The 25,912-nt window shown below is 45.4% G+C and overlaps 1 protein-coding gene across 1 annotated transcript; it reads left to right on the top strand.

The window, feature by feature from the left end:
• Nucleotides 1–10,569: 10,569 nt before the first annotated feature.
• On the top strand, nucleotides 10,570–25,584 carry LOC110563120 (5-hydroxytryptamine receptor 5B). Its single transcript, XM_021660094.2, has 2 exons — nucleotides 10,570–12,199; nucleotides 24,082–25,584. Exons 1-2 carry the CDS (start codon nucleotides 11,423–11,425, stop codon nucleotides 24,415–24,417), a joined length of 1,113 nt encoding a protein of 370 aa, XP_021515769.1. The 5' UTR covers nucleotides 10,570–11,422; the 3' UTR covers nucleotides 24,418–25,584.
• The last annotated feature ends 328 nt before the right edge of the window (nucleotides 25,585–25,912 follow it).

The following is a 25,912-nucleotide window of genomic DNA, read 5'->3' as shown; positions in this document are numbered from 1 at the left end:
AGGCCTGGTGCTTATGTGGATGAATGATTTCCTCCTACCTTTAAACTTAGCCAAAACCACAGCAGTGAGGAGGCTGGGACCCTGTACCACACTGAGAACTGTTTCCTCAGACTGAGGAAAAAAGCTTCTGGATGGTTGAGTATCAATGACAGTCATTTATCCTCAGAGGATGAGAGTATATTTTGAACCACTAAATTTCATCATAAAAGGTAATGGAACAAATATGTTTAAAATAGTTGATATGGGGGGGCTCCTCTTTTCTGGGGAAAGGGAGAGGAGAAGAGGAAAAAGGAGGTCTGGGGAGAGGAGGGAGGGGCACCCTTGAGATGTAAAGTAAGTAAACTGAAATATGTGAACAGAAGATACAGAGCACATTTAAGGGCTGCTGAAATGGTTCAATGATTATGGACACTTGCCGTCAACCCTGATGACCTGAGTTCAACCCTTGGACCTACATGACAGAAGGAAAGAACTGACCCCTGTAAGTTGTCTTCTGATCTCCACAGGTGCTCTGTGGCACAGGCACACACATGGGGGGAGGGAGGGAGAAAGGGAGAGCAAATACATGTAAAGCATTTTAAGAACCAATCCTACATTCATCTCCAATGTAATAGATATGATAGAGGTGGAGGTGTCTGGCTAAGATATACCACAAGGTATAGTTTGGGAAGGTAGGCTTCAAGTTTTGGTACTTAGGTAATCATAAGTAACGGTATTGTAGTCAAAAGGTGTAGTTTTTGTGTGGACATAGTTATTCTTTTGTTTAGTTTCCATGTATAGTTTTGAAACCTTGATGAAGGCAAGGTGAGAGTTTTGAAGGGAGAAGACTACCTTAAGGCCACAGGCAGAGGATGGCAAGATAGCTCAGGAGACCGAGAGACTAGAATGAGGCTCACATGACACCTTCATCTTATGCTCTTTTGTTTGAAGCTTCTTTCCAGATATCATGGTGGATTTCATAACTCTGACTTCCTAGAATGTACTTTTCCAGCAGGGGGAGGGGAGCTGTTGTCTAGGTGAAGAGGGACCACAGCAAGGGGATTCTTTGTTTCTGATGGAAGTGAAGAAGTGAGTACAGAGGCACATGTTTGTTCAAGGTACTGGAATTAAGTGGCCACTGAGTGTTCAGCTCTAAACAAGGCATTTCTACCACCCCCTAAGGCTCGGGGAATAGCATGAAAGAGGGGACAGAAAAAAAAGTAAATGCTAGAAGATTTGGAGAAGGGCTATGAGGTGCTGTCTTCTGGGAATGGCACAGCCAGTGCAGATGTGACCTCACAGCAGCTGTGGCTGCATGTCATGCACTGTATCGGGGCTGTCAACAGTCAGTCATGAGTAGGGAAGGGTCCCAGGGGGCAATACTTCTCTCTGCTGAACTATGGGCTACTGGTGTGTTTTTGGAGAGGAGCAGCCACTTATTCTCTTCAGTTTTGTAGTCAGCACTGAGGTTGCCAGGCTCTTACGTACAGATCCAAAGCCATGGAAGCAGAGACAGCCCCTTTCCAACACAGTGTATCACAGAAACAAAACAAAGCGAATACGGAAAAGATTCTTACTGAGCTGGAGAAGTGTCTCAGAGGCACTGGCTGTTTCTCCAGATGTCCTGAGCTCAATTCCTAGCAACCACATGGTGGCTCATAACTATCTAGGAGATCTGAGGCCCTCTGCTGGTGTGCAGGAAGAGCACTGTATATGTAATAAATAAAGAAAACAAATCTTTAAGAAAAAAAGAAAAAGAAACTTGTAAGGAGGGGGAAGTGGGAGGGAAGTGATAGGGAAGAGACTGGAATGTATGAAAATAACCAGAATGGAAGACATGTCCGAAATTGTCAAAGGACAATAGGCACCCCATAAAGTTGTGAAAAGTAAGTGATTGATCTGGGCTACTTGGCACAGCAACGTCCATGGGATACTTAGCACAGTGACTGACACCGACTACTTAGCACCGTGTTTTCCACGGGGTTTTAGTTAGCCCAGTGGTTGGCATGGAGTGTTTGCACAGTGCCATCCTCTGAGGGTGAATAAAGTCGTACAATGGAAGCAGAAAGCGAACGGTTCCAAACACTACCCTAGAACCGTAGTCACAGCGCGTTCCTGACCAGCAAGAGCCCCTGCCTGCTTGTTAGAAGTAGAAACGCCTGGTCCCCAGCACAGAGCTAACACATGTGGGGGGGGGCGGTCAGAGTTTGTCTTTCAGCCAGCGCTCCAGGTAACCCGTGTAGGCAAGGTCGAGACCCAGTGAATCTCAGGGAGACGCTGCATCAACCACATCACAGGACTGGGTCTCAGCCCTGCCAAGAGTCTCTTTTACATGATAAACGTTAAAATAAAATAAGACATTAAAAATAATTCTGTATTCTAAATCTTCCCCCTCCTCCCCCAAGGCAGAGTCTCATAGCCCAGTCTGGCTTTGAACTCACTAGCTGAGGATGACCTTGAACTGGCAACCCCTCTTCCCGTCCTGAATGATGCTGGGATTACAGGTGTTGGCCACCATGCCAAGTTTCTGTGGTGCTGGAAACGGAACCCAGGGCCTTGTGCATGTTTGTAAGTGCTGCAGTCTCACCCCTCCTCCCTTCTCTCTTTATGGTTATTTACTCCTTTTGGCTCCGTACCCCCAGAGACATTTTTCTCAGGCCCTAAGGCCACAAGTCTGCACTGCTGCCCTGTAACACCCAGAAATAGTCTCTGGCTTCATTGACGAAAGGTCCCCTTCTTTCTGCCTCACTTCTTTCTTTCTCTCCCCATGTCCCTCTCTTCCTTCTGTCCTTTCTGGTAAGCTTAGAGTCAGCCAGGCCTCCGGGCAGCACCAAGGAGAGCCCTGGTCACATCCACTGGGAGCTCACCATCTAGTGCGGAGGCATAAACAGTTGTCCTTTCTGTCCCATCCCACCCCCACCACTCTGTCCCCCTCCTCCAGTTACCCTGCCTGAGTCTGTCTGTGACGTCACCCTCTCACCCCACCTCCGACCCACAATGATTGCTGTCTGGGGCAGAAGCACAGCTCAGGAGCAGCTTCTTTAAGTAGTTAATGTCTGAGAGCTGATGAAACGGGAAGAGGGTCTGATAAAATAATATTAAGAATCATCTGGAAGAACACACAGAGCAACGATACCGAACAATGAATGTTTTTTAATAACAGCATGAAAGATCATAACAGGAGACATGGGAGGCCTGGAGAGATGAAAGACCCAGATGAATAAAAGTGGTGGACATGTTCTCCGTACTGTTTCTTTGTATCCCTTTTATTAATTTGTTATTAGTGTACAGCGTATTAGGCTTTAGGGCTGGGGACAACTCCCTGGTTAAGAGCATTTGCCATAGTTGCAGAGGACCAGAGTTCAGGTCCCAGAACCGGTGTTCGGAGGCTCACAGATGCCTGTAACGCAAACTCCAGGGGATCCAACACACTCTTCTGGCTTCTGTGGGCACCTACATACATACGTATGTTGATAAACACACACACACACACACACATTAAAAATGAAACAAAAACCACAGAGGAAGACAGTGCAGCCATTCCTGACGAGATCTGATAGACTAGGATCAGAAGGAAGGAGAGGAAGACCTCCCCTGTCAGTGGACTTGGGGAGGGGCATTCGTGGAGACGGGGGAGGAAAGGTGGAATTGGGAGGGGAGGAGGGAGAGGTTTATGGGGGGGGCTACAAAGTGAATAAAGTGTAATTAATAAAAATTTTAAAAAAAGGAAAAAAAATGAAACAAAAGCCAAAGTACTAGGTTTCATTGTGGTATATTCAACAAAATCTCTTTTTGTTTATTTTCCTTTTCTGCAGTGGCCCTGTGCCCCTCACACCCTCCCACTCCCAGCAGCCTCTTCTCAGCTGTTTCCTCATCTTTCTTTCTCAGCACTCTTTTCCTCCCTTTGGGTCTCCTGTCTAGTTTCCTAGGCTACAGTCACTTTCTCATAAACATACATGTAAATATTGAAAGCTAGGATCTATGGATGAGAGAACAGGCAGTGTTTGTCTTTCGTAGTCTGAGACATCTCACTTGATACAGCACTTTCCAGAGGCACCTATTTCCCTGCAAATTTTATTTTTCTTCACAACTGAATAAAAGTCATTGTGTATCCATTGATAATCCCTGTAGCGGCTTGAATGTGAAATGTCCTCCATAGGCTCAGGGCCCAACTTGGTGGCCAGTTGGTGATGCTGTTTGGGAAGTTATGGAATCTCCAGTAGGTACAGCCTTGATGGAGAAAGCACATCACTGCAGGTAGGTGGTGAAGGTTATAGAGTCACCCCATTTCCAGTTTGCTCTCTGCTTCCACGGTACTGTTGAGATGTGATTTCTAGCTTCCTGTTCCTACCACACTGCCTTCCCTGCCATTGTGGACCTCTGGCCTCTTAGAACACCTAACCCCATGTAACCATATGCGATAAGACTGTTCCTTAAGTTGCTTTTGGTCGTGACATTTTATCACAGCAACAGAAAAGTAGCTAGTCCAGCCATCTAGGCTGGTTCCATCTCCCTGCTGTTGTGGATAGTGCAACAATAAGCATGGGCGTTTATTGCAACAGGCAGCGTCCCTGTAGTGGGACACAGGGCCCTTCGGGGACTCATACACTGTAGAGCTGGATCAAAGAGACGATCTGTTTTTAAATCATTGAAAAAATGTTCTTATATGCATTCATTTATGCATGTTCTGAGGTGGGATGCAGGCACCACAGTGCTTGTGTGGAGGTCAGAGGACAACATGCAGGATTTGTGGCTCTCCTACCGTGTTAGCCTAGTGATGGAACTTGAATCATGAGGCTTAGCACCAAGTGCTTTTATCCTCTGAACCACCTCTCTGTTTTCTGTTTTGTTTAGATAACTCCATACTTTAAATTTTCTCTCAAATCAAAACTTTGGTCTCTCCAGGGCATGCCTCACCATTGTCACGAATGGTTTGGCTTTTATTCTGGTAAGTCTTCTTCTTACAGTCTCTTCCTCTGCCTCCTGCCAGACATGGCTCTTAACTTCTCTGCCTCCAGTTTCCCGGTGAAATTCCCACACTTAATGTCCAAGTCAGAAGCTGTCTTTCCCCAAGAGGCATGCTCTGCCTATGTCAACGAAGGAGAGCTCCCTTCCCAGAAGCCAGCGACCTTCGTTAGTATCTCTAAGCTGGTTAGCACACGTTGAAGCATGATTATTCTATAAATATGTTCTGGCTTTGGCAGATGGAGGCTGCTTGTCCTAGTTAACTCTAATCGCCAACTTGACACAATCTAGAAATCACCAGAGAGAAGAACCTCAGTTAGGGAATTCCGTTGATGTCTTTGGGAAATTATCTCCATTGTTAGTTGACATAGAAGGATCCAGCTCCACCCACTATGGACAGTCCCATTCCTTGGTGGTCTAGGATGTACAAGGAAGCTAGCTAAGCATTTAAACTGATATGTAATCAGACAAATACCAAGAGACCTCTAACAGTAGACAATTTCTGGGTTCTTAAGGTGGCTCAGCTGGTAAAAGGACATACCAAAGAAGCCTGGTGACCTGAGTTTAATGTCTAGGACACACTTAATGAAAGAAGAGAACAAACCTCTGAAAGTTGTCCTCTGACCTCCATATGTGCCATGGCAAATACACATACACACATTGGCACACTACACACACACACACACACACACACACACACACAGATGAATATTTAAAGGCACAGGGTTTCTATAAAAGACTATATATCCATGTGGAAAATGCAGTACCATTAGTCTTTAAAGAACTAAAATTTAGACTGTTAAAATATATTATTGTACAACAAGCAAATATTTTTCTAATGAAAGGTTGATTTTGGCAAGGCTGCAAAAATCTCTTTTTTTCTTTTAATTCTGTCTCTCTGTACCTCTCTCTCTTTGTCTCTTCAAAACTCAGAGCTGATGGAACAACCATCCATTATATTTCTCTCAGGTACAATATAGAAATATGGAAAAAAAGAAATAATCACATTGTTCCTACATTTTAAGTCAGTTATTAAATTTGGAAGAAAATATAGCAAAGAAATAATCTCCAAAGGGAAAATTTTAGTTGTAATGTTAAAAATCAATAATGTGACTGCTAAGTGCCTCTCACATCTGCTTAGTGTTTAGGATGTTACCCTGCTGCAGGCTGATCAGCAGTTCTCCTCCTGCTTCTGGTGTGATGGCTGAGGACGTAAGACTTCTGAGTGAGAGATAAAGGACGTTATTACAGAAGCTTCCTGTGAAGTTTATGCTGCTCCCGGTGAGTCTTAAGCGAATTGATGTAGACGACCAGGACACTCGTAGGGACCCTGTGGCTGTGGAATGGTGACATGCAGAGTGTGCACTGTGAGTTCAGAACCCAGGTTTCAGTGAAGATGCACAACACAACACAGGTGAGGCTGCCAGGCACCATCTCGCTTGTTGTGCGTTTGGCTTTTAATGGAGTTTTGTGAGCCACATGTTCAGCCACATGTTTTGTTTAGCCCTTTGACGGCACAAAGTCTTTCACAATCCCAACATTCAGTTTTCTGACCCCATATGAGGTGTCGCAGTCACGAAGCTGAAAGGAGTTGGAGATGTGAAGGGCACTTTGACATCAGGCACGGAGATGTTTGGAGTTTTCCCAGCTGGTTTTTTGGTCCAGTATTTCCTCACTATGTTCCCTTTCCTCCCTTTTAAATGGTAATGTATAATCTGTGCCATTTAATGTTGGAAGTACATGATCTGCTGTTTTATTCTGATTTCACAGGGGATTATAGTTAGGAGATTGCCAGGAGTCACAGAAGACGGTGAGCCCCAGGGATCCTTCTGTCTGTACATTTGCGGTGGTGGGATTACATATTCTCACATGTCAAGCTTGGGTCCTGATGCTTACAAGGCAAGCGCTTCACTAACTGAGCCATCTCTCCAGCCCCGTGTCTCTTATAGGGACTCTATTAGGTCAGGGCTCTTTTAACAGTTTACCTTCCTCCTCCTCCTCTTCCTCATCCTCCTCGTTCCCCTTCTTCTGTCTTTCTTCTTGGGTTTTTTGAAACAGGATTTCTCTGTATAGCCCTGGCTGTCCTAGAATTCACTCTGTAGACCATGCTGGCTTGGAACCCAGAGTTTTGCCTGGGATTAAGGGCATGGCCAGCCACTGCCTGGCTAAAGCTTTACTTTCTATAGATCCTAACTTAAAATGTAGTCACATTATGGGTCAGAATCAATCATATGCCTATGGGGGGGGGCAGGGGGTAAGATTTAAACATATAAGTGTGGGGAGTGAGGGATAGGAATTAATTATATAGGGGACAAAGTCACAATTCAGTCACAGCAAATTTACAATCTCTTTCCGTCTTCCCATCTGCAAATGACTGTACCTTAGAAGGCTGCTAGTGGTAATGGGTTATGCTGACTGCACCTTGACAGAACCTAGAACATATCACCTAGAAACAGAACCTCTGAACATGCCTGCGACTTTATAGACTAATTAATCCACAGCCATGGATGTGGACTATACCGTTTGATGGACTGGGATCCTTTACTGACTTAAATGGAGGAAGAGTACTCAGGTACCAGCATTCATCTCTCTCTGGCCAGCAGAATCACGTTCCTGTTGCCATGCCTGTCCTGCTATGATGGATCATATCCTCAAACCATGAGCTGAAATAAACCTTTCTGTCTTTCCGTTGTTTTAAGCATGTACTTTATTACAATAACAGAAAAGCAGCTAAGACACTGGTCATCAACAGAAAAATAACTAATACACTGATAAAATCAACTGACAAGCACATGAAATAAAGTCATTACAAATACCTGACAGATTTAAAAACTTACATAAAAACATGATCACACTGAAGATCAGAAGAGAACTGGTTATGAAATCTGTGCATGGAGCTAAAAAGAGCAGGGGTTGTTAGCACTTACAGAATGCCCGCACATCCTGTGCTGACAGCTTCCTCTAACTTTATTTTCATCACAATCTCACATGAAGCATAATAACCCCATTGAAATTATTTTAAAAGGTGTGTGTGTGCACCCATGTGCAGGCACGTACAGAAGGCAGAGAGGGTGATGGATTTCCTGAACCTGGAGTTACCAGTGGTCTTAGCTGCCTTGTGTGGGTGCTGGGAACTGAACTCAGATCCCCTACAAAAAACAGCAAGTGCCCTTAATAACTGAGCCATCTCTCCAGCCCCAATTACCCCCATTTTTTTTTTAATGATAAGAAGGCTGCCTCAGAAACCCTAAGTTGCTCAAAGTCTTTCAAGTGATAAATGGAATGACATTAAAAAATTACAAAGAGAATATATAGTAACGTGAAAAATGTTAGGGGAAATGAGCAAAATAAAAAATTGATTTTGGGCATGAAAAATGTATGTGGAGAGAGGAACAAAGACTAAGAATAAAAGCGTGTCATGAGTTTGGTGCAAGGTGAATTTCCTACTGTTTTAATATTCTTGCTCTTTGTTCATTAAGATAGATAGAGTACCACTGCAAAAGTATTTGTCTTAAAGGATTCTTTTCATTGTGGTTAGTTTCATCAAAATTGCCCAATGTCCAACCTGCAGTCATAGGCAGTGTGTGGTCCAAGGGAGCGATCAATGTGTCCTGACACAAAATCTTTGCATCATGCACCTTCAGGTCAGCCTAGGCACCAGGGATGAAGCTTCTGGGAGAACCATAGAAGAAAGTCCATTTTTTACTGGTGCTAGGGAAATAGCTTAGCAATTAGCTCAGCAGGTGGGGTGTGACAGCCTGTAATTTCAGCTTCAGATGGCAGAGGCAGAGCTGATGACCCCCAGAGAAAGCTGGCAACAGAGAATAGCCATATGAGAGACCCCTGACATAGTGAATAAGGTATAAGACAGACTGAAGATCATTGCTGATATCAAGTGCGGACCTGCAAATGCACACACACATATGCAGCTTTGGATGCTGCATAAAAAGAATCTCGAGCTTCCCCTCTAGAACTCTGGGTTAGCAGCAGCATACCACACAGGGCTCGTTATGAAATCTGTGTGTGCACACGATACATATGTGTGCACACATACATATGCACACGAGTGCAAACAGCATGCATATGCATACACTTACATGCATACACTTACCACACTCGCATGGAGGGAGCTGGGGGAAGGCCCTTTTTCTGCTTTTGAATGAGAGGCCTTTCTGAGTCATCTTCTTGGGAGCTCAATGACAAGGCGCAAAGCCCAGTAGCTCTTCCAAGCACCCAGCTTGGCCTCTTCTGTCCCCAACAGATCAGTAACCCGCCCCGACTAAGAAAAGGGAGGCGTAGATACTGAATTTTGTTACTGTTTTGTTTTGTGAGGGGCTTATGATGATCAGGTTTATTATCAGGTTGACAAAATGTAGAACACCCTAGGAAGAGAGTCTCCATGAGGAATTACTTAGACCAGCTTGACCTACAGGCATGTCTATGAGGGATTTTCTTGATTACCTCAACTTCTGTAGGAAGTCACAGCCTAAAAGGGGACAATACCATTTCCTAGGTTTTGATCCTGGACTGCATAAAGGAAGGAAAAGCAGCATGAGCACTCGGCTTGCACACATTCTGCTCTTCACAAGCTCCTGCAGTGATGAGCTATAGCCTGGATTTGTAAACCAAATAAATCCTTTCTCCCTTAAAGTTGCTTTTGTTAGGGTATTTATCGCAGCAACAGGAAGAAAACTCCGAGACTCATGCTGGTCTGTCCTCCATCTTCCTAGGTATAGCTGTGTATATTAGAGGACAGCCTTGAAGTTCTGATCCAACTGCCTCCCCCTCCCCAGTGCTGGGGTTGCAAGCATAAGCACCAGCCTACCGGGTAGATATGCTGGCAAGCACTCTATTACCTGACCCGTGTTCCTACCTTAAGGATGCTATCTTCCTTAAGTTTCTGTTTGACCCCCACCAACAGACGCAGCTTTAGAGTAATCTCACCATGCTTTAAAAACAGTTAATTATTTTTAAGTAAGATGTTTTCATACAGTATATCTTGGTGTGTTTTTTATTATTTGTTTGTTTGTTTTTGAGGCAGAGTTTTCTGTTGGTGCTGGCTGTCTTGGAGCTGGCTCTGCAGTCCAGGCTGCTTCAAATTCGAAGAGATCCTCCTGAGTACAGGGATTAAAGGCACGCACTGCCACGTCCAGCTTGATGTGCTTTTTAAAGTATGAGAATACGGCGTATAAGGTGGCTCACTGGGTCAGAACCCTCGCACCAAGACTGAAGATCTGAATTCCATAGATCTGAGTTCCACCCCCGGATCCACATAGCGGAAGGAGACAACTGCCTCCTTAGGTTGTTCTCTGACCTCCTTATGATCGAGGTCTCTCTCTGTCTCTGTGTCTCTGTCTCTCTTCCTCCCTCCCTCTCCCCCCTCCCCATACACACACACACACACACACACACACACACACACACGTGGTGTGGGTGGAGGTGCTTTGTTGTTGTTTATCCGAGGGTAGATGAGACTGGCCGCTGGCGCCTGCCATTCGTGGGCGAGGCTTCTGGGTTCATCCCCAGCACCGTAAGAAACAAAAAAGTTTCAACAACGAAAGCTCAGGCTTAAACTTGAAGAGGGTAGTAGAGCTACAAGAAACCGAACCAAACGGAGGGAAGCACCGGAAGCCAGGGTGGCAAGCAGGCTGGAAACTGTCTCTCTTCCAGAGCTCTGCCGAACAGCTTCAGCCTACAGCTTTTTGCGAAAAGCTAGGGAAATTTTTCAGGGCCCAAGAAGCCCTCCCTATGAGCTTGGCACCAAGAAGCTGCGACCGAGCTGGTCTTTCTATTTCACGCACTCCAGTATTTGGGACGGTTGCTCCGGCCACAGGTAGAATCGGGGTTCCGGGAAACCACAATGCCTTTGGCTGGGACCCCAATGTCTCCAGTGTGTCACGGAGCCACCAAGTGCGCAAGAGGGATCTGCAGAGGTGGTAGCTACAGAATCCCGACAGGATGTTAGCAGCCTTCCCTGAGGCATCGGATGCTACAATTCTCCCCGCCCCACCGAGGCGGCAGACCGCTGGGGCAGCTTTCAGCTACAGCCTCAGCTCCTATTGGTGGCGGCTTCAAACCTTCTCCGCCCACTTCAGACCACACCAGGGGGCTGCTGGTTCCAGCCACCATCCAGGGAAGGTCTGCTTGAGCTATCCCTGCCCGCAGGCACCGGTTTCCAGCCCTCTGCAGGCGCCTACCGCGAAGACCACCAGGAGACTGAGAGAGACCGATGCTCTGGGCAAAGCTGGACTAAGGGGTCCTGCTCATTTTTTTTTTTCTCCCTCAACTGGAAAAGAATCCATGAAAACCAAAAGAAGCGCCAAAAGAAGGCTGCAGTTTGAAAAAAAGACCAGGGTGGCGCGATTTACACTTCTTTCTGCGTTGCGGGGCGCTCAGTGCCCCTCCCACTTCGCCACCTACCCACAGTCCGTTCGGCCACAGCGCACTTCTCCTGCCTGAGAGCCCAAGCCCTTGAACAATGGAAGTCTCTACCCTCTCAGGCGCCACCCCTGGCATCGCCTTTCCTCCCGGACCCGAGAGCTGCAGCGACGGCCCAAGTTCCTACAGGGGCGTGGGGTCCACCCCAGGTGGGCTCACCGTGCCTGGCCGCGAGCCGCCTTTCTCTGTCTTCACCGTGCTGGTGGTCACTCTATTGGTGTTGCTGATCGCTGCCACTTTCTTATGGAACCTGCTAGTTTTGGTGACTATCCTGCGCGTCCGAGCCTTTCACCGCGTGCCCCATAACTTGGTGGCCTCGACAGCCGTCTCGGACGTCCTGGTAGCGGCGCTGGTGATGCCGCTGAGCCTGGTGAGCGAGCTGTCGGCCGGGCGACGTTGGCACCTGGGCAGGAGTCTGTGCCACGTGTGGATCTCCTTCGACGTGTTGTGCTGCACGGCCAGCATCTGGAACGTGGCGGCCATCGCCCTGGACCGCTACTGGACCATCACGCGCCACCTGCAGTACACGCTGCGCACGCGGCGCCGCGCTTCAGCGCTCATGATCGCGGTCACCTGGGCGCTGTCGGCGCTCATCGCGCTCGCCCCGCTGCTCTTTGGCTGGGGAGAAGCCTACGACGCTCGGCTGCAGCGTTGCCAGGTGAGCCAGGAGCCCTCCTACGCCGTCTTCTCCACCTGCGGAGCCTTCTACCTTCCCCTGGCGGTGGTGCTCTTCGTCTACTGGAAGATTTACAAAGCTGCCAAGTTTCGGTTTGGCCGCAGACGCCGGGCTGTGGTGCCCTTGCCCGTCCCCATGCAGGTAAGGGACTGGTGGCGGGTTTGGGGCTGGGGGGTCCCGGAAAGAAAGAAATTTAGGAAAGGGAAGAATCTACAGCGTTTGGATAGCTTTCGAAGAACACGTGGGGTGCCTTATCGCTTGTGCTTCTAGCGAACCACCTGTGGGATGTGCGCCTGAGAAAATAGTTTCTTCACTTGCACATTAGGACTAGTGCTGGAGCCTCCAAACCTCAAAAGTGTGTGTGTGTGTGTGTGTGTGTGTGTGCGTGTGCGTGTGCGTGTGCGTGTGCGTGTGCGCGCGCTTGCTTGCTTGTGCGAGTGTATTGAGACAGGGTCTCATGAGGCCCAGACTGAAATCCAACTCTTTATGTAGCTAAGGACAGCCTTGGACTTCTAATCTTCTGGGCGCCGCCAACCAAGTGGAGGATTATAGGCATGTGTCACCAGTCTCCGTGTAAGCAATGGAGGGAGAGGAAAAGGATGGGACTCAAGAGTTTCCTGTGTGAGAGACAGCTCATTATATCAACTCAGCTCCAGCTCCAGCCTTTCTTTCTCGGTAGTGATCAAGCCTGTCTGATTAGCTGGGCTCAGGCAAGCAAGACGGCTCATTTGGAAAAGGCGCTTTCCACCAGGCCTCACAGCCTGAGTTCTTTCCCTGAGCCATGTCCTGTGTCCACATGGACCACACCTTAGATTCTGGAGTGGCTCTGCCCACATCAGGCTTGGTGCTGCCAACTTCTTGATCCCTGCAAGGCCAGACTGTCCTGGACTGTGGCTGGATGTCATTTACTTTAATGCAAGTAAAGAAATTCCTGTAGTGTTCACTCTTTATTGACACTCCAAGCTCCACGCACACACCGGTGTCCATGTTCTAAAACGCTGAAAGCCACTTCCCAGGCTCTCTTTCTGACTGGATGTGTGTATTGCTACTCTGCTCGCTCTCTCTCTCTCCCTCTTTTTTCCTCTCTCCCTCCCCATTCCTCCTCCCTTTCTCCCCCCCCCCGTGTGTGTGTATGTTTAAAAAAAAACTCCATTATCAGTCCTGTTGTTTATCCCAATCCCAGAGCTGTTCCTGGAGGTTTGGGAGTGAGAAATTGGGTCATGGTTCCAATTCCAGACATGCATTACTTAATACCTGTGTGCTTCATTTTTCTCTTAAAACGAGTTAGTTACTACTTTTAATTTAATTTAAAATTTAAGGCCGGGTCTCAGGTATTGCAAGCTGGCCTGGAACTTCCTGAGTAATGAGGGATGACCTTGAACTTCTGATTCCTCTCCCTTTACCTTGAAAGTACTGGAATTAGAAGCAGTACCATCATGCCTGGTCTATGTTGTTCTGGGAATAAAACTTACTGCTTTATGCATGTTGGGTGAGGGTTCTACCAACTGAGTCATACACCCAGCCTTAGGTCTTATTATAATAAGGCCCCTGGTGAGGTCCATGAACTAAAAAATGCAAAAATACTACCTACATAGTCCTGGCTCATGATAGATGGCAGAGCTGACTGAGGAAAGAATGTTTCAACAGCCCATCAATTTAGCTGCATCAGCAAGATGCAGATTCAGAGAGAGACCCTGTCTAAAAAAATATGATGAAGAGCAATTGAGAAAGACACTTAATGGCACAGAAGTCTGGACTGGACACACATACCTATGTGCACACACTCACAGATACAATGTGTGGGCCAGGAAACGTCAAAATGAAAGAGATAGGAAAGGTTGTTGTTTATTTTACTTTTCCAAGTCAGCCCAGATGCTAGCTACTATAGAAGTACATGAGCTTTTAAAAGTAGATTCATTTTCATTTAATTAAATGACAGAGGAATTTTTTTTTTAAACACAAAACAGGAATGTCAAGTCTATAATTGGAAGGTGTTGGAAAGGAGAGCTTTATTCAGAATTAATGATGTTCTTTGAAAGGTCCCTCGGAAATGCCTGGGGTGGTTATAGCATTTCTGTCTGGTTGCAGGGGTAGGGCTGGCTTTTAATAGCTGTAAGCAATCCAGTTATGCTCCTAGGAAAACCACCATGGAATGGATGCCTGAAAGACATACCAAGCATGACTTGACTCTTCATTTTGGCAGAAGAAACAATATTTATTTATTTATTTATTTAGGTTTGCTTTTGCATTGCTGGAGATAAAACCCAGGACTTTTTCCATGCTAGGCAGGCATGCCACCATGTGATACCATCCCCAGTTCTTACTATTCTTTTTTTATTTAAAGTTATTTATTTATTTTTAAGTGTATTGGTGTTTTGCGTGAATGTATGTCTGTGTGAAAGTGTCTGATCCCCTGGAACTGGAGTTATAGACAGCCATGTGGATGCTGAGAATTGAAACTGGGTTCTCTGGAAGAACAGCCAGTGCTCTTAACTGCTGAGCTATTTCTCCATCCTGTTCAGCCCTTAACTAATCACTTAGAACACATCCCGTTTAGACAGGTGATATGAAGAGGTGAAAGGACAGCTGGCTGGCCAGTCAGAAGTAGCCTGTGATGGAGAGAAAGAATTCCAGAAGGCAGGGCCAGCATTGTGCTGAGTTACTCTTTTTTAAAATTAAAAAAATATTTATTTTTTAAATAAATTACTGTTTATTCACTTTGTATCACAGCTGTAGCCCCCTCCCTCATCCCCTACCAATCCATCCTCCCTTCCTCTTCTCCTCCCATGCCCTTCCCCAGTCCACAGATAGGGGAGATCCTCCTCCCCTTCCCTCTGACCCTAGCCTATCAGGTCTCATAAGAACTGGCTGCACTGTCTTCCTCTGTGGCCTGGTAAGGCTGCACCCCCCCTCAGGGAGGTGATAAAAGAGTCAGCCACTGAGTTCATGTCAGAGACAGTCCCTGTTCCCATTACTAGAGAACCCACTTGGCGACTGAGCTGCCATGGGCTACATCTGTGCAGGGGTTCTAGGTCATCTCCATGCATGGTCCTTGGTTGGAGTATCAACCTCAAAAAAGACTCCTGTGCCCAGAATTTTTGGTTCTGTTGCTCTTCTTGTGGAGCTGCTGTCCACTTCAGGTCTTTCCTCTTCTTTCCTAAGATTCCCTGCATTCTGCGCGAAGTTTGGCTATGAGTCTCAGCATCTGCTTTGATACCTTGCTGGGTAGAGTCTTTCAGAGGCCCTCCATGGTAGGCTCCTGTCCTGTTGCCTGATTTCTCCTAGTTACTCTTTAGTGATAGGCTCTGGGGAAAACCCTCCTCCACTCTGGGCCTCAACTTGTAAAATGCACAATGTTATCTCTGTTGTGCTTTGAACGGGAAATGTTTCCCATAGGCTCCTATGTTTGAACACTTGGCTCCCAGCTGGGGATGCTGTTTTGGGAAGGTTGTAAAGTTTTTAAGAGCCAAAGCCTCCCCAGGAATGGGCCTTAATCTCCCATGTTCTGCTTCCTGGCTGAGGATGCAGCGTTGGCAGACACCTCCCCCTCCTGTCATCATGGCTTCCCTACCATGATGGACTGTGCTTGTGAACCATAGGCAAAAGTAGACCCTTCCTCCATTAAGTTGCTTCTTGTAAGATATTTGGTCAGAGAAACCAGAAGCATATTTAATACCAAATGGTGGTTGGTTAGGTGGTTAGTTAGTTAGTTAGTTAGTAACTTACTTAGTTTTTAGACGGTGTCTCTCTATCTAGCCCTGGCTGTCCTGGAATTCTCTATGTAGATCAGGCTGGCCTTGAACTCATGGAGATCTGCTTGTTTCTGTCTGCCAAGAGCTAGGATTAAAGTTGTGCACCACCACAACTGGCTGATACTTAGTTTCTAACTGTCAACTGGATACAAACTAGAATAACGTAGGAAGAGAGAAACTGTCTGAATTAGGCTGACCTGTCGGCATGTCTGTGAGGGATTGTATTAATTGAGTTAATTGCTGTGCGAGGACCCAGCCTACCTTTGCAGGCCGACTTCCCTAGACAGGGATTCCTAAACTTTAAAGAGAGGAGAGCAAGCAGGCAGGCCTGCAAGCTCTTATCTCTCTGCTCTGGACTGTGGATACGATGTAACGAGTCACTTCAAGCTCCTGCCACTTCTGTGCTGTGATAGACAGGAGCCTGGAACCATTAATACATCGCTCTATCGCTCTCTCTCTGAAGGTTTTGGTGCTGTTGTTTACTTTGATTTGTTTGTTTTTGGTCAGGGTGTTTCATCACAATAGTGGAAATAAAACCAAGATCCACAGTATCCTATACCTTACCGACCAAACTAGTACTCTCTCTCCTTTCCAGAACCAGATGAAATTATAGCTTAAACAAAAATGTAACTTAACCTCAATTAATGTGCTTTCATTTTCCCCTTCTGAGCATTAACCCTGAATCTTTAGCCCTTGAAAAGCTACCAACTCTCACCCTCAACAACAAAACCCACCTAAATATTAGAACTGTAACAAGTGTACCTTATCCAAGAGTTCAGGCAAAGTGTGTGTGTGTGTGTGTGTGTGTGTGTGTGTGTGTGTGTGTGTTTCTGCGTGTGTGTTTCTGCACTGACAGGATGGTTTATTTGTGTCAAGTCAATTGTGTTCTGCTCTTATTTTTACAAAGAAAAATGCCCTCATTTCTTCTACACATGAGAAGCAGTTGAGAAAATTTTCTGTTTGGGGTTGTCAGACATGACAGGCATCCTCTGTTTATAGTGGCGGATATTTTGGGATGGAGCTTTTCAAACTTGGAGTTTGGGTACTGCAAAGGAGAGAAATCCCTGGATGTTCCAAGCCTTGGTCTGGCATCTTTGTTTAGAAATGGCTACTTCTTTCATGACATGACATTTTGGGGCTTGGGCTCAAGGTCCTTTCACTCGCAAGGCAAGCACTTTACCAACTGTACAATCCCCTAGCATGCCAGAGACTTTTTACTGCTGAACCATTTGCCCCTTCATAGTCTCTTTAGGAGACCTGTGGAAAGAATGCTGCAATGTACACTGCCAGAGGAAAAGTCAGTGCGTCTATGTTTAGACTGATTTGATGGTTTTTGTTTTTTGTTTATTTTTTTCAAACAGAGGTAGGGACCTTGGGAAAAGGGAGCAGGAAACAGAAGCTGAAAGTAGGCCTGGGAAGAATTCTGACTACAAAGCCAGGCCACCTGGACACTCGTTAATGCTTATCTTTAGTGGTGCTACTCCAAGTGAGAGCAGATGGACATGTAGTTGTGCAGAGAGCCACGTCCAGCACCATAAGTCCGTAGTGGTCCTGATAGTTGCTTCCAGCTAGGTTTGGGAGAAGAGCAGGAAACAGTTATTGCTTGGCAGCTTCGCACCTCTGCATCTTCCAAGAAGGAAGATAGAGGCAGATGCAAGCCATTTTGCTGTAACACTATGCCATTGGTTAAGCCTCTATTTCCTGGGTACTGCCAGGGAGCAGGTGCTGGAGCTAGGTAGTTCCTGTACTAAGAAGATATAGTTCCTTCCCCTATTTCAGATATTACACACATAATCACCCAAATTGTTACAAAAGGGGGAAATAAGGTCTTAATACAGGGAGTAATGACTGAGTTCAGAGAATTGTAGGTATGTTCTTTGAGCACTAGTAATTTAAGAGGTAAACAGGAGTGTGTGTGCGTGTGATAGATAGTAGATATATACAGAGAGAGAGAGAGAGAGAGAGAGAGAGAGAGAGAGAGAGAGGGAGAGGGAGAGGGAGAGGAAAGAGAATGTGCAGAAATGTAGCTAATTATTGTCCTGTCTGTATATGTTTGTGTGCATGGGTGTGTACATGCAGCTTTCAAGTGTGGGTGCACATATACATGGGTGCCTGTGAATGTGGAAGCCAGACATTGGTATGGGTTCTTGGTTGATTGCTCTCCTTTATATCGTGAGGCAGCTCTCTCATTGCCCCCAGAGCTTGCTGATTTAGTCAATCTAGCTAGCCAGCTTGCTTAAGGGATCCTCTATCTCCATTTTTCTTGCTGGGATTGCAGGTGGACTGTCATGCCTGACCAGCATTTATGTGGGTGCTAGGAATCTGAACCTGTGTGGCAAGTGTTTTACCCATTGAGTCATCTCCCCAGTCTCGTAACTAATTTATGATACAAACGCAGTTAGAGTTTGTTTTTTAATATAGGCAAAGCAGAATTATTACATTATTTATAAGGAATCCATTTACCATAGCAATTACACAGTATGAGTGAGTTTGAGGCCAGCCTGGAAAAATGAGGACTCAAAAGAAAAACCATACAGTATATTCCCTTCCCTCCTCCTATTCTTCCCATGTCCCTCCTCTTCTTTAACTGTTGTGGTTACATTTACCTGTAAACAAATGAATGTCTAGATTCGACCTGCTGAGTCCATTCATTGTTGACTGTGTGTACGTTTCTAGGTCTGACCACTTGGATTAGATAGCCAATCAGAGGCTCATTCCTGGGTGAGACTACTTCCTCTCTCAGCATTGTTAATTGCTTGTAGCTCTTCACCTGTGGATGGGGTTTCCTCAGTCCATGCTGGCATACCAACTATTGTTGGAATTGTTCAGGTATTGTTTAGGCAGCCATGTTGTTGACATTTTGTGGGTACAGCTTTGCTGTCATAGCCAAAAGACAACAACCTCTCAGCAGGTTTTCTGGTCCTCTGGCTCTCACAATCTTTCCACCCTCTTTTCTTCAATGTTTCTGAGCTTTAGGTGCAGGAGTTGTGCTGCAGATCTATCAAATGGAGCTGTGCATCACATGGCCAATTATTATTTGCGTTTTGACTAGTTGTAGCTTTTAATAATGGTCTCTTGCTGGTGCAAAAAGAAAAGAAGCTTCTTTGATAAGGGATGTGTTCTCCACTTGCCTGGGTCCCTACCATTTGTGCTCCACTATTTCATTTTTGGGACAGGGTCTCAAGTATTTCAAGAGGATCTCAAAGCTACTCTATAGTTGAGGACAACTGATCTAGCCTTCACCTCCTGTGGTCTTATATGCTACAGTGAAACAAATGGCTTAGTGCAGCAGGTGCAAGCACTCTACAGACTGAACTATGCTAGCTCTACTCTAAAGCCATTCTAATAAATGTGTAATGGCATCTCATTGCTCTTTTGATTTGTATTTATTGGATAACACATGAGGTGGAACATATTTTCATGTTTTATGACATGTATATTTTCTTATAAAAATTTAAAACTACTATGTTTGTTTGTTTGTTTGTTTGTTCATGGTGTACATATGTGTAGGCCAAAGAAGAACTTTCTATGGTCCACTCTCACTTAAAACCATGTGGGCCTTGGTCATCAAATTCAGATCCTTGGTGTATGAGTTAGGGTATCTATTGCTATGAAGTGACACAATGACTATGACTATGCCAGTTTTTTTTTTTTTTTTAAAGAAAAACATTTAATTGGGGCTGGCTTACAGGTTCAGAGGTTTAGTCTGTTATCTTCATGGCAGGAAGCATGACGGCACACAGGCAGACATGGTACTGGCGAGGTAGCTGAGAGTTGTACATCTGGATCAGCAGGCAGCAGGAAGAGAAAATGACACCGGGCCTGGCTTGAGCTTCTGAAACTTCGAAGCCCACCCCACCCCTACTGACACACTTCCTCCAACAAGGCCAAACCTCCAATAATGCTATTTCCTATAGGCCTGTGGGGGCCATTTCCACTCAAACTACCATATTTGGGCTTGGCATCAAGTATCTTTGCCCACTTGCCATCTTGTCAGCCCAAGATAAGTAGTTATAAAACTTTTAAGTGATGTGTCTGTTAAAGTTTTTTTTTTAATCTATTTTTAAATAGATTGTTTTACTTTCTTTTTTTTTTTTTTGCGTGTGTGTATGTATGTTTGCATGTGTGTAGGCATAAATGTGTGTGTAGGTGCATATGGCGGTACCTTTCTTAATCTTTCTCCATCTTTTAAAAATGAGGGTATCAAACCCCTTGGAACTGGAGTTATGGAACTGAGCTACCATGTGGGTGCTGGGAATCGAACCCAGGTCCTTTGGAAGAGCAGACAATGTTCTCAACCACTGAGCCATTTCTCCTTCCCCCTCTCTACCTTATGTATTGAGACAGGGTCTCTCAATGAACTCAGAGCTTGCTTTTTGGCTCATCTTTTTATTATTATTATTTTAAATTATATGTGTTGGGTATACATGTATAAGCAGTGCCCAAGGATGCCAGCAGAGGGTGATAGATCCCCTGGAACCAGAGTTACAGTGAACCACCTGATGTAGGTGATGGAAACAAAATCTGGTCCTCTTGAGTAGCAGTAAGTTCTCTTAACCACTGAGGTATCTCTCTAGCCCTCAGCTGGTTGGTCTTTTATCCTGAGCTTGGATTACAGGCAGCTCTCTATACCTATCTGGTATTTATTTTTTCCATTAATTAATTAATTTATTTGTTTACTTTACATCTGATTATAGCCCCCCTCCTCTCAGTTCCATCCTCATACTCTTTTCCACATTTTCTCTTCCCCTTCTCCTCAGAGATGGGGAGGTTCTCTCCATGGGTACCAACCTGTCCTGGCAGGACAAGGCAGCCAGGCTAGGGGAAAGGGACCCAAAGGCAGGCAAGAGAGTCAGAGACAGCCCCCGCTCCAAATGTTAGGGAACCCACATGATAACCAAGATGCATATCTGTTACATGTATATAAAGGGCCTAGGTCTAGCCCATGCATGCTTTTTGGTTGGTGGCTCAGTCTCTGTGAGCCCCCATGGGCACAGGATAGTTAGCTCTCCTACCTGGCGTTTATGTGAGTTCTAGGGAATATGCACTTGGGTCCACACGTGTAGGGAAAGTGCTTTACTCTGTGAACCATCTACTTAGCCCAGTTCACACTGATGACTTTTCAGAACCTTTGTGGCTGGGCACGGTGGTGCACACCTATAATCCCAGGGAGGCAGGGGCAGGTGGATCTCTGTGAGTTCAAGGCCAGCCTGGTCTACAAAATGAGTCCAAGACAGCCAAGCTACACAGAGAAACTGTGTCTTAAAAAACAAAAACAAGAAAGGAAGGAAGGAAGGAAGGAAGGAAGGAAGGAAGGAAGGAAGAAAGGAAGGAAGGATCTTTGTCTACTTGCATATTTCAGATAATGGCCTTTTTACTTGTTGACCTTTTGTTGCTGCTGCTTGTTTTCCTGGAATTATTTCCCTAGAGACTGTGGATTGTATTTTCTTCCTCTTGACCATGTTTTAGATATCAGAGAATTTTGAAGTATTAACTTGTGACACACCAATTCTTCCCTTAATGGTTGTACTGGTGGCATTATATCTAAAAAGTCATCATAAATCCAAACGTATCTAGATTTTCCTCTACAGTATTTCCTAGGAATTTATATTTCCTCTGTGATATATTTTGTTTTTGAGAAGGTATAGAGGGTGTTTAGTTGTTGTAGCCCCACTTGTTGAAAATATTTTTTATCCATATTACCTTTGCTGTTTTGTCAAAGATCAGCTATCTATATGTCCCAAGTTTGTTTCTATTGGATAAAATACTCTGACAAAAAAAAAAAAAAACAGCTTCAGGGAGAAAGGGTTTATTTTTGCTCCCACTTCTGGGTTCTAGTACATCATCATGGGGAAACCAGGACAACAGGAACTTGAAATGGCTGGTTACATCACATCTGTAGCCAAGAGCAGAGAGGAATGAATGACTGCATGCTTACTACCACTTAGCTCACTTTCTCCACTCTTACACAGCCCAGGACTCAACCCTAGGGAATGGTGCTGCCTGAAGTATGATGGGTCTTCCCATGTCACTTAATGTAATAAAGACAATCATTCACAGACATGCGCAAAGGCCAACATTATACACATAATCCCTCATTGAGATTTTCTTCCCAATCTATTGCGGATTACATCAGGTTGGCAATTGAATCATCACACATACATTATGTACGAAGGTTATTTCATTATTGGGCTCTCCATGTTCCGTTGATTCTTCTGCCAACATAACATGCTCTTGGTTACTAAAGCTTTCTAGTCTGATTTTTTTAAGAATTATTTTTATTTACGTGTTATAACAAGTCTCCATGTGACTATTTGTATGTGAGTGCAGGTAAGTGCAGAGGCCAGAAAGGGCCATCAGATCCCCTGTAATTGGGATGTTTTGATATGGGTGCTGCTAACTGAACTCCAGACTTCTGGAACAGTCTAAAGCTCTCTTAACCCCTGAGCTGTAGATCTAGCCCCTTTAGTATGTTTTGAAGTTAAGTGGTGTTAATCCTTCAAGTTTGTGGTTCTCCTTCAGTATTGCTTATGTAAATTTCTACCTTAGGAAGCAAGATGGAAGGAGTAAGTTCTAAAGTAAGAGTCAGAATAGAAATTTTAAAAAAGCTAGAACTCAATGGAGATCAATCAATAAATCCAAAAGTTATTTTAAAAAGGTGATCAATTAAACAGTAAAATTCTAGACAAGCTAAGGAAAAATGGCAGTAATTAATTTCAATGAAAAAGAGGACATCATTACAGATCCCACAGTCATGAAGAGGATAATCAGGGATTGGGGAGATGGCCAAGTGGGCAAAGTGCTTGCTGTATGTGCTAGTTATGTTTTTGTCAACTGACACAAACCTAGAGTCACCTGAGAAGAGGGGACCTCATATAAAGACATGTTTCAGTCTCACTGGTCTGTGGTCGTTCCTGTGAGATGTTGTCATGGTTGGTGATTGATGTTGGAAGTCCTAGACCATGTGGGCGACACCATCCCCAGGCAAGTGGGCCTGAGCTGTGGCAATAAGCCTCGTTCCTCCATGGTTTCTGCTTCAGTTCCTGCCCTGACTTTCCTTAGGGATTGGCACTTAACCTGGAAGTGTAAGCTAAATAAATCCTTTCTTTCGGGCAGTAAACTTTACTCATGCTTGCTGGTCTCACCTCTCCTCAGGTGGGACTGTAAGGCTAAAGCATCTGAGTTTAATGCTTATCTTCTCTAAGGTAGATTAGACTATGGTAAATTAATCTCTCCTGACACTAAGCCTTGTTTGGAACAATAAAATGATCTTATGGGTTTCAAAACAGGTTTTCCTGTCGCCTACAGGAAGCCCAAAATGATCCCCTCACACTACTTGTTTCCAGCACAGGGAAGAGCTCCTGAAGGTACCAAATTATAGAAGTATGTTTCACTTCCTGCCTCCTTCCCTGAGTGAGTTCTCCTGTGGAGTTGTGTGTGTGTGTGTCCATGTATGTGTGGAGGCCAAAGGCTGATGTTAGGCATCTTCCTCAGTCACATTGCACCCTGCTTCTTAAAATTATGTATGTATTTGTGTCTGTGTGAGAGTATGTGTATCTATGCCTGTGTGCAGAAGCAAGATGAGGACAGTAGATGTGAGCACATCTGAACCTGGGGCTCCTATCTTCTCAGTGAGGCTGGAAGCCAGCAAGCTCAGCAATGCTTGTGTCTCTACCCCCTCAGCTCTGATGTTGCAGGTACATATAGGACACAGGGATCTAAACTACAGTCCTCATAGCTGGACAGCTAGTGGTCTGAACTGCTGAGCCATCTCCCCATCCCTCTTCAGCTTGTCTTTTGAACCACGGTCTCTCACTGACCCTAGAGCTCACCAGTTTGGCTAGACTGGATGGACAGTGAGCCACAGAGCTCCTCCTGTCTCCACCTCCTCCTGTCTCCACCTCCCAGGAACTCCCCATTACAAGCGCATGGAATTTCTGTTGGGTTCTTAGGCCTTCATCTTGCAGAGCAAACACATCATTATCTCCCCAGCCACATCTGGAGCTTTTAGCACTCAGGTATGTCCATGCTGAGCTTTAAGCACCTAGCCAGTCACATTTGCTATTTTCTGTCCCGGTACACTAGTTCCTGCTTGTGAGTGCCTGTTCCCTCCAGCTGTGAGGCCCTGTAGTCCCTGGTTTCTATCTTTGAAAGGACACCCGAGCCTTCTGACCTCACTTCGCTGACAGACTGAGAATTGCTGATTTTTTTTTCCAGTTCAGCTTTTCCCCTTGTTCTGTTGTTTAAATCCCATATCTCCTTTATTCCAAGGCAAAGGAGGCCCCTCCGGAGGCTGAGATGGTCTTCACAGCTCGTCGAAGGGCGACAGTGATCTTCCAGACCAGCGGAGACTCGTGGCGGGAGCAGAAGGAGAAGCGGGCAGCCGTGATGGTGGGGATCCTGATTGGCGTGTTCGTGCTGTGTTGGATCCCCTTCTTCCTGACAGAGCTCATCAGCCCGCTCTGCGCCTGCAGCCTGCCGCCCATCTGGAAAAGCATATTCCTGTGGCTCGGATATTCAAATTCTTTCTTCAACCCCTTAATTTACACCGCCTTTAATAAGAACTACAATAATGCCTTCAAGAGCCTCTTCACTAAGCAGAGATAAGAAGGGCTGGGGAGACAGAAGGGAAGACCTGGGAAGAGCGAGGGGATCCGTAATTCTCACTCTGCCATAGCACACTAATGACGGTGTTGTACCACTGGGGCTGGAATGTTCAAAAGTTCTCATGAAGGGTGGCAACTGTTCGCCAGACATGCCCATGCCTTCTGCAGAAGGACAAGACAGACATTACCAGTGAATTGTACATTTTTATAGTAGGTCAAACCTTTTTGGGATGTATTTTAGTTGTTACTGATAATTTGCTAGACTTGACCCGTGACACAGTTGATTTGTGTTTGCTTTATTCACTACTCTGTCCCTCGGCGAGGGTCTCTCTGGGCTTTCCTTAGACTGTCTCCTTGACATAGCTTCTCCTCTACACATTCTCTACTGGAGGAGTTTGGCCTTTCTTAGCCTCATGTAATTCAGTGGTTCTCAGTTTGGGAGCAGACGAGCCTCACCTGAAGCTTGGTTACAGAGTGTTTCATGCAGGTGTCTTCAAGATGCTCAGTACATGGAGGCACCTGCTGCTGAGCCGGGTGGTCTGCTTTTGATTCTCGAGACACACACAATGGAAGAAAAGAAAGAAAACTATCTACTGCAACTTGTCTCTGACCTCCAGATATGTGCCATACCACCCCTCCCCCATGTGCACACAAAATAAATAATACCTTTACTTTGAAAATAGAAAAACAGTGTTCAGTAATTCATACGAACCAATCAGACTCTCAAAGAGGTCTGATGGTCTGGTATTGAGTTTTAATGGTTTTTCTGTTTTGTTTTTGTTGTTATATTTTGAGACAGGATCTCTGGTGTAGCCCTGTCTGGACTGGGACCCATTATGTAGACCAGGCTGGGCCCCTAATGCACAGAAATCCACCTGCCTCTGCCTCCCAAGTGCCAGCTGGGATTAAAGGTATGCATATTATCATGCGAAGCTTTTTTTTTAACATTTTAGTCCATGTGAGATACTCCGAGGTACTTATATTACTCTTTAAAGTTTTTTTAAGATTTATGTTTATTTTTACTGATTGTGTGTGTGTGTATGCTGGTGTCTGCAGGGACCAGAAGAGGGTATCAGATCCTCTGGAGGTGGAGTTACAGGTAGTTCTAAGCTGCCCCATGTGAATGCTGAGAACTGAACTCTGGTCCTCTGCAAGATCAACAAGTGCTTGTAACTGCTGAGCCATCTCTCAAGCTTTAGATACTTAAATGGGCATTTCTGGGGACAATCCAGAGAGCAGGACCCCTAAGACTCCCCATGTGGCCTGTTTTAAAGTTTCTTTTATCACAGGGAAGAACAGTGAGAAGCTGCTCCTGCTGCTGCGTGTGTATGTGTGTACACGTGTTTGTATGTCTATGTGCCTGTGTGTTTGTACCTGTGCATGCATGTTTGTGTGCATGTGTATATAACCAATAAAAATACTTCTGAGGTGTTCCTTTCTGGGACCCCTATCAATTTATTTATGGTGCCTACTCCAAGGTAGGGAGTGTGACACTT

This window comes from Meriones unguiculatus, chromosome 18 (genome assembly GCF_030254825.1).
Source record: "Meriones unguiculatus strain TT.TT164.6M chromosome 18, Bangor_MerUng_6.1, whole genome shotgun sequence".
Taxonomy (NCBI): domain Eukaryota; kingdom Metazoa; phylum Chordata; class Mammalia; order Rodentia; family Muridae; genus Meriones; species Meriones unguiculatus.
The sequence above is the reverse complement of the archived record's forward strand: the minus strand, read 5'-3'. Positions and strand labels throughout refer to the sequence as shown.